This window comes from Pongo abelii, chromosome 2, assembly GCF_028885655.2.
Source record: "Pongo abelii isolate AG06213 chromosome 2, NHGRI_mPonAbe1-v2.0_pri, whole genome shotgun sequence".
In the NCBI taxonomy this organism is placed as follows: Eukaryota; Metazoa; Chordata; class Mammalia; order Primates; family Hominidae; genus Pongo; species Pongo abelii.
In genome coordinates this window covers 170396612-170405675 of record NC_085928.1, presented here as the reverse complement: position 1 = coordinate 170405675, position 9064 = coordinate 170396612, and the positions used below count along the sequence as shown (strand labels likewise).

General features: G+C 37.3%; 1 protein-coding gene across 1 annotated transcript; it reads right to left on the bottom strand.

Moving 5' to 3' along the window:
- Positions 1-1861: 1861 nt before the first annotated feature.
- ARL14 (ADP ribosylation factor like GTPase 14) lies at positions 1862-3163 on the bottom strand. Its single transcript, XM_002814248.3, has one exon. The coding sequence runs from the start codon at positions 2974-2976 to the stop codon at positions 2398-2400; it is 579 nt and encodes a 192-aa protein (XP_002814294.1). The 5' UTR covers positions 2977-3163; the 3' UTR covers positions 1862-2397.
- Positions 3164-9064: the final 5901 nt, after the last annotated feature.

Here is a 9064-nt window from a genome sequence, read left to right as displayed (position 1 = left end):
AAGCATAAGGAGGGTACACGTTCTGGGGAGAATATTAACAGAGATTTTAAGGAATACCTGTTATATGGGGGGGAGATGTTGAAATGACAGGAAAAGGCTACTGTATAGGTTTTGCTCTACGTAAAGAATGTATTTGCCCACCACACCCAACATATACACCCAGGGGCTTTCTGAAGTGAAGATTTGAGTTCCTTTCAGTATTTTAACAGGCTGTTTTCTTCAACTTTTACATCATGCCAAGACTGGGCCATAAGGGGCTTGACTTACTTAATTCAGATTACCAAGATACGCAAGCACCAGAGGGCATTTTTTTGAAGTAAGTTAGTGACTTCCAATTTAAGATTACTAAGAAGATTCCATGAAAACACACACAGAGAAATTGTAAGGGAAGATATATATTTGAGATTTTAATTATGTTCTGAAACAGGAAAAGCTCTACTATGAAACATTTAACATTGCCAACCCCCTGAGATCTTCCTGAAATCAGAAACTTTTTGCCAGTCTTCCATGTTTTTTATATCTCTGTTATTGAACTTAATTTATTCTGCCTAGTTTATTTTTTCTAAGAACCTTTTTATTATAAAAGTAATATATGTTGGCCTGATTTATTCTTAATTTCATGTGGTAAGTTCACTGAAGATGGAGACTATACCTTATTTGTAAAACAATGTCAGGACACCTAACAGCACAGACCCTGGAGTCAGACACACCTGAATTTGAATCTTGGCTCTGCTGCTACTCCTCAGTTAAATACCCAGTAGTTTTTTTGTGGTGGTTGTTGTGTAATCTTGTTTAGACTCAGTACACTCATCTTTAAAATTTAGATAATGCCTATTTCTCTTCGGGCAGTTGTGAACATTGAACGGGAAGATGTATGAAAGTGTTTAGCACACAGTGCCTGGCACCCACAAGTATTCATCCCACAGTAACTATGATTGTCTAGTGTATTATTGTACTTGTATGTACTTGTATGTCTAGTGTATTATTTGAATCTCTACCATGTAGCACAGAAGGCAGTGCTCAGATCTTTGCTGAACAAATAGCTAAGATGAGGGAAGAAAATCATAAGAGGAATCCAAGGGCTGGCAACCTTGGCTTATTATACCCCTTTTTTTTCCTCTGTGACCTTAAGATTTGGAGTCCTGGGGGCTGCTATGGACGCTTGAGCTCTGCTTCCAGCCCCAAATGAGCCTTGTTGGAAGTGGGGTAGGAGGAAAGTGTTGTCTGTTTGTACCAGGGCCTCCCTGGGAGTTCTGAGCTTCTCAGGGGAATTCCATTCCAATTTCCAGCTTCTTTGCCCACTCACCTGCCCTCCTGTCCAATGCCTCTGGAAAGTTTCCTAGTGATGGGAACTTCCAGTGACTAACCTGTACCTTTGTAGGGTCACTGAGAGTGAGGGACCCTCTAAAATACGATCTCCTGCATGAAGCATTTCTTGTTTCCCTGGTCAAAAAGAGTATCTCCTGCAATCGCACTTAGCACTTACTGCCCTACTCTAGCTACTAGCTTTATGTTGTTTCCTGCTGTGAATTGTACGTCTCTGAGAGCAAAGTCTAGGTCTGGTTCCTGTTTGATCAGTGCAATGAGCTGCACATATGTTTCCAAGCAATGGCTGTTAAACTGAATTCCAAGGAAGCAAGACTCGGGGCAATAGCCTAGAGCTAAGCCCTGAGCCCAGATCTTGCCCTAAACTCCAAGGTGCTACCCCAATCACCAGACCTTTAAGTTTATACACTTCTGTTCCCTATGGCAGAACACAGCCTCTGAGCAATTAGCAGCCTGAAGTTCATTGTTTAAGATTCACTGGAAGTTCCCAGCAATAGATTTCAAAAAGCTGGCAGGAATCCAGAAGAAAGCTTTATTTAGGGAATAAGAAAGCTTTATTTAATAGGGAATATGAATTTACAAGATATTAACATTACACTTTTTCCACTCCATAATTCGAAGTTCATTTTTTACACCACCCAGCTATTACATAGGAGCGTGGTGGAAATTCAATACCTGTTACAGCTGGAAACAATCTGGAAGAATTCTGACTCTGTTAGCAGACAGCTTACTAAAACTTTGTTCTAGTAGTCACATAAAATTAATAATGCAATAATTTATTTGGTCCCAAATGTGACTACTATATTCAAAGTCATCCAATGTGATAAAAAAAATTTGTAGAACATTATACATTTTCATTCCCAGTGATCATTGCCACAGTTTGCTAAAGTTCCTGGCTGAAAATAAATATTTTCTAGATATCATTCTAAGTTGTTTAACTAAATGTAGATGAAGTAACATCTCAGGAAAAGTTTGTCAGCTCATTAACTTGATTTCCTCATTTGGCATGGAAAAACAATTACCCTTTCAACTTCATCAGTGTCTCTGTAGAGACCTGGATTTTTCACAGCCTCAGTTCTGCTTGAAGAACGCCAAAGTGTCTCCTCTTGATTTCATGTGGCTCTTCACAAATCCAGTTAATTTCCTGAACCCCTGGTCCAGCCCATCCCCTGTGAGAGCACAGCAGGGTTGCACATACCAGTTCCGGTCACTGCAAAGCTTCTTCACTTTGAACATTCTGGTGATGTCCTCAGCAGTCAGAGCTCCAGGCATGTCTTGTTTGTTGGCAAATAGAACAACAGGCACATTTTTAATGTGTTCATTCTTCAAAATGTGCTCAAACTGTCTCCGAGACTCTTCCAGTCGCTGTTTGTCTGTACTGTCCACAACATACACCAGTCCATCGGTGTTCTCACAGTAACAGCCCCAAACAGTTCTCATTTTTTCCTGTCCTCCAACATCCCAGACTGTGAGCGAAAGATTCCTTTCCAACTCGATCATCTCCACATTGAAACCTATTGTAGGGATGGTGGTAGTATCCTTAGCAAGCTTTAATTTATAAAGGAGAGTAGATTTCCCAGCTGAGTCAAGTCCCAAAAGAAGAATTTGGGCTTGTTTGGTTTGGGGATTTTTAGAACCCAGCGAACCCATTTCAGCCTTTTTCTCTCTCTCTCTTTAAATACCTTTTTTTTCTTTCTTTCTTTCTTTCTTCGAATGGCCAGAGACAATGTGTCCTTTCTGGATCTTGAATGAAAATGTTAGGAAGAAAGAAGAAAGCAAATGCTTCATGCTGTATTCTAAGAACAAGAACTTAGATGTGTTTATGTTGTAGCTTATCAACTTGATTATGGGCAAACAGTATTTTATTTGCAGTCCCAGCCAATCCTGAGGGATCTGTGGTATGAGTAACCAGCCAATGCCATGGTGACTCAAAGGGGAAATTCTCTGTGAATGAGTAAGATTAGGAGAGGCCTACCTGGGTGATGCTGCAGTTTTGTTTTCTTTCAGGTGCTAGAAATCTAGAGGAACCTGAAGGTTCAGACATGCAGAGGAGCATGGTTTAGTAGCAGCATAAAAACTTAACTTTTCATTTTAACTAACTTTTAACTTAAATTTAACTAAACTTTTTGTGTAACTTTTTGTAGAACTTCTCTAGGTATTCAACCATTTATCTTATCCCAATTGTAAATAAGTAACCAGGCTTCTTAAGTCGTGAAGAGAGAGTTATTCTCACACTCTCTCTGCAGTATCTTAAATCCACCTTGTCCAGATTACTCGGTAGGAAACTTTAAACCACCCAAGGTTATCTGAACCTTACTCCCTAATCACATACAGAATCACTTTCTTTAAACTTCTAGGCAGAGAATTTACACTACTGCAGTCACAAAACCAAATATATGAGGAGGAATTTATAACACAAACACTTTTACATTAAGCAGTCCAATTAAAGATGGCAACTAAATACATGCATTTATTTCCTCTCCTTCCCAAGACTCCACAGAATAATGGTAAAGGCATTAAAAGAACATATAGGCCGGGCATGGTGGCTCACGCCTGTAATCCCAACACTTTGGGAGGCCGAGGTGGGTGGATCATGAAGCCAGGAGATCAAGACCTGCCTGGCCAACATGGTGAAACCCCGTCTCTACTAAAAATACAAAAAAATTGGCTGGGCGTGGTGGCCCGTGCCTATAATCCCAGCTACTCTGGAGGCTGAGACAGGGGAATCACTTGAACCAGGGAGTTGGAGGTTGCAGTGAGCCAAGATCACACCACTGCACTCCAGCTTGGTGGCAGTGAAGCTCCGTCTAAAAAAAAAACACAAAAAATACCATATAAATCCATAACAAAACAACAAGGTAATTCATCAGAGAGTCAGAAATTTTAACAAAATTCTGGAAAATGGAAACTAGATGGAAAAATGAGTGGTAACTGATATAGCAGGATAAAGCCAAGGCTTGAAGTGCTGATGCAGAGGAGATAGACAAGAGGTGACAGGTATGGCAGACAGAAGGGTTGAAATAAAGGAAGAAAAACAGCAGAAGGTAACAAGAAGCCAAAATAAACAGAACACACTCACACACACACACACACACACACGCACACACACACACACTTCTGCTGGGTGTCTTCAGCAACTAGGTGTTTATTCCCAGGCAAAATACTGAAGAGTTTTTTATTAAAGAAATTGAATGATCTCAGAAAAAAGATCTCCATGTTTTGACAGTTGGGAGTTTCTGTCCATAATGCCTAAGTCAACATGTAATTAACCTATAGCCAACCTGGCAGTTGGCTAACTTGCTCACATGCATAGTATTCCCAATCAGCTTTGCAGTGCACAGAAGTTTCTCTACTTAATGCATAGCATGCCTTCAATATGAGTAAGAGAGACCAAGATAAAAATAAGAACTTTTAAGAAAGCTTAAACACAGCTGATGAAGGGAACAGAAGGACATTTTCATTAAATTCTAATTACTATTTTTATAGACTTGAGAAGATATTATATCCATAAGACAAGAAACAGATGGTATTAAACAGACCAGTCAGAGAATAAAAACAAAACTCCTAAAAATTAAAAACACAAATTTCAAAAAATTTTAAGGATCAGTAATACCTGTAGGCTGGAAGACAATATTGAAGGAGTCTTTCAGAAAGTCAAAGATAGAAAATATGGAAGAAAAGATAAGAAATATAGAGGATGAACTCAGAAGTCTTAACTCAGAAGTCTGATTTATAGGACTTATTCCAGAGAGAAAAAAAAATATGCACAAGAGGAAATTATCAAGAAATAATATGGGACCATTTCCCAAAGCTAAAGAATGAACTTGCCAGACTGAAGGACTTCCCTCAATGCTTACCAACTGATTTTTAAAAGAGCTATACCATGTGATATACTTTTTTTTTATTAAAACTAAAAATTTATTTAGAGTTTTTACACAAAATAAGTAGACTATTTTAGATGCAGAAAGCACAGGTATGAAGAAATTCTGTAACCCTTTTTAAAGAATTAAGTTCTTAACCAACTCATTATATCTCAGAGGCCAAAGATACCATTTTGATTTGTTCATTGATTTATTCATCTAACCATTCAGGAAATAAACATATTGATTGCCTAGTCCGTGCTAGATGCCAGAGAGATCACGAAAATAAACTAGGCTTGCCTTTAGTTGACTTTCACTGGGGAGAAGGTAAAAGACATGTGACCAAATAAAAATACATACAAACTCAAAAAATTATACATGCTACAAGAAAAAAAAGGCTAATGTATTCTAGATACTCACAGACTCTTTCAGAATGAAAGGCGTCAGAGAAATCTTCCTGGAGAAGGTTAAGTATTGAACCAGGCCTTGTAGAGACACATGAGGGCATACATGAAAGAAACAGTCTGTGAGAGCAAAGTCTTAGAAATGGGAAAATATGGGGATGTATATGGAAAACCAACTGTATATGGATAAGTAGGCGTTTCTTTCGTAAACATGTTAAACTATCATGATAAAACCATAAGATAAATCTAGATTATAAGCCATGCTGCAAGACAACAGACTTGGACACTTCAAGATAGGTCCATGTCATGAAAGACAGAAAGGAAAAAAAGCATCGGGGGAAGAATGTTCTAAATAAAAGATACATGACTACTAAATGCATTGTGTAAACTTTTATTGGATCCTGTGTCAATAATAGCGATTAAGGAAATTATTATAACAATTATGAAAATTCAAATTGGGGAAACTTGATTATGAACTGTATATTAGATGGTATTATTTATCAATGATAAATTTCTTGAAGGCAGTGATTCTATTGTTATGTAGGAAGATGATTTTGTTTCAAGGAGATACAGGCTAAAGTACTTAGGGGTGATATCAGCAAGTTAATTTCAACTGGTTCAGCAAACACATGCACACAAAGATACATATATGGGAGGGAGGAAGTGTGTGTAAATATGGCAATAGTTAGTTGGTGGCTCTAGGTCAGAGGTATTGAGTGTTCATTTTACTATTTTTTAACTTTCCTCTAGATTTGAAATTTTTCAAAATAACATGTTAAAAAAAGAATATAATTGAAATAAGCTAATAAAATTAGACTGCAGTCCATAGTAATACAGAAAATAATTCAGCTTACTTAGGGGTAAGTCTGTACTTCCCAAGGTGAATTTAGGGACTCTCACTGCACTACTGCTTAAGTTCTTTCTCACCTCCATATTTCAACAAATTAAAATTTTTAAAAGAAGTTAAACATTTATTTTATAATAAACTCAATGATTTGAGTGCTTTATGAGGTCTACTGTTGGTATTGGGGACATCCTTTAATATATTTTTGCTGTAATGAGCATGATCATACATATATGCCTTCACTCTTTCCCATCTGACCAATTATACCTTGTTTTCGGGATAGCCAAACAAATGAGGGCTTAAATTCTGCATGAATATTGTATCCACATAAGAATATGATTCTCTTCTGTGAAAAGAAATAAGATAATTTGTTTGTCAATGCTAATTGTCATGAAAGAATCTACAAATGTTTCAATATCCTTTCTTACTGTCCCAAAACATTTATGGATTCACGTCTCCCAGCCAAACTTGAGGGAAGGCAAGGTATTTGTTTTCTGTAAATCATTCTAAGATTACGCAAATAAAGGTAGACTTGTGAGAGAGTTACTGGCAAGCTCTGTGGTGTCACAGGAAATTTGTTTTAAAATATGGGAATGAAAGAAACATTTTCTTTAATTTCTTACCATGGAGGTGTGAGACAAAAAGTCCTAAGCTCAACCATGTACTGATAAGCAAAAATACAGACGCTTATCTCTTGGAAGAAGGTGCAACTTATTCCATTATCTTTATTTTTCACAGATAAGAAGGAAGAATCAGGATGTGGTTGTATAAATTGCTTAGCTTACAGAGACTTGGAACATCCCCTACTTTACCTACAATAACTTTTTTGGTCTTTTTAAAAATAAATGTTTGGAAAATTGAAGTATAACACATATATAGAAAAATGCAAAAATCATCAATACACAGCTCAAAGAGTTACCAAAAATTGAAAACACTCATGTAACCTCCACTGAGGCCAGGATTAATTTTTAACTTTCCTTTTTTTATTTTTTCAAGTAAAAATTCAAGACCTCATGTATTTCTATACCCAGTAATGAGAAACATGCCCTGTTCCTGAACAAGTCACTCTTTATCCCAGTTGAGATTCTTTGAAGCTGCAAAGAATGATATAGCCTAATCTACGAAGATTTTCCCAGAGCCATTTCCGTCAAACTGAACCAATACTTTCACCCACATCACCAAAGGTTTTTTTACTTTCACATTGGTAGATTATTGGATGTGAGTTCAAATCTAGCCTCTGGCACACACTAAATATTAAATAGTTGTCATAATTATATAAAATAAATGTGAAAAAAACGTTATCACAGAGCCTGGCCCATGGTTGATACAAGTTTTCTCCCTCTCCTCTCACAGCTTTTGTGTCTTAGCTAACATTTTTAAATACCTGTGATTCTTAACCTTTTCCAGATGAGGAACAACTTGATAATTCCCATAAAAGTATTCCACTGGGAGAACAAGTCACCATGTGCTGGACCCCATCCCCAACACCCCAGCATTTTTATCCAGCCCACCCCCAATAAGATAAAGAAGAGCAGAGAGACAACACACCTGAGAGGCAGCCTGAGGGCTGTATCTGGAACTTGGGAGCAATAGTTGCACCCCTTTGCCTTGGTGAAGATGGGGGATTTATTTAGGGACAGATGACTCAGATATCTTTGGCCCCAGCTACCTGCGAAGCTGTCAGTATCCTGGGCGTCTACCTAGTCAGCAGCAACGGGGCCCAAAAGAACTCAACTGTGCAACCTGACCACCATTGACCTAATTGGTTCCTTTTTTCACTTGCGTGAAATAATGATCCAAATGGTTCTCATAGGTCTCTATTTTTTACAGCTCCTCATCTCTCTTCAAACTCATGATAAATCTTTGATTATTCTTTCAACATTTATTGAGTATACACTAAATGGCCAGGCAAAATCTTCTGTTTTCAGAATAACTGATGGTTCACCATTTAAGAAGTAACTAAAAGTTGAAACATTTAAAAATATTTTTAAAATGCTCTATACAGTCTTCGAATTTTAGAAAAGAAATATTTTATTATAAAAGCATTTAAAAATGTTTAACTAATCTAAAACATTTAAAACTTAATGTGATTATGAGTCTCACTTTTCTTTCTCTTTGTTCACATACACATGCAATTTTTATACACTTCATTCATTCATTCAGTACATTTCTAATGAGCATGTAATATGTCTGTATATAATTCAAGACATTGGCAATTGTCTGTATATAATCAAAACAGTCTTCATTTTCAAGGAACTAACAATCTAATGAAAGAGACCAACACTCACTAACAATATGAATGTTGTTATAGATAAGATAACAAGATTTAAGAGGAGGCTGCAAGTCAGTGTCAAGCCAGCATGGCTCATTATGGGGTGCTCACATTTTCTATCTGTCCAAACTGGGACAGTTTTGAAAGTGAAAGGGGTACTAATAATGAGTACACCAGCAAACAGGTGTAAACAGGCCTAAGAAAATTAGGCTGTACGGTCATCTTAGAACAGGCCACTGAGACTTGCCTGGCTTCACGAGAGGAAGCTTGAGCTAATTTCAGGATGAAAGAGCCCAAGGGCTGCATAGCTACTTTCCAAATATGTCCACTGTCACTCACTGACATTCTCCTTTCTAGC

Excerpts from the sequence above, each read along its gene's own strand:
- ARL14 (XM_002814248.3), bottom strand. The coding sequence starts at position 2,976 with ATGGGTTCGCTGGGTTCTAAAAATCCCCAAACCAAACAAGCCCAAATT.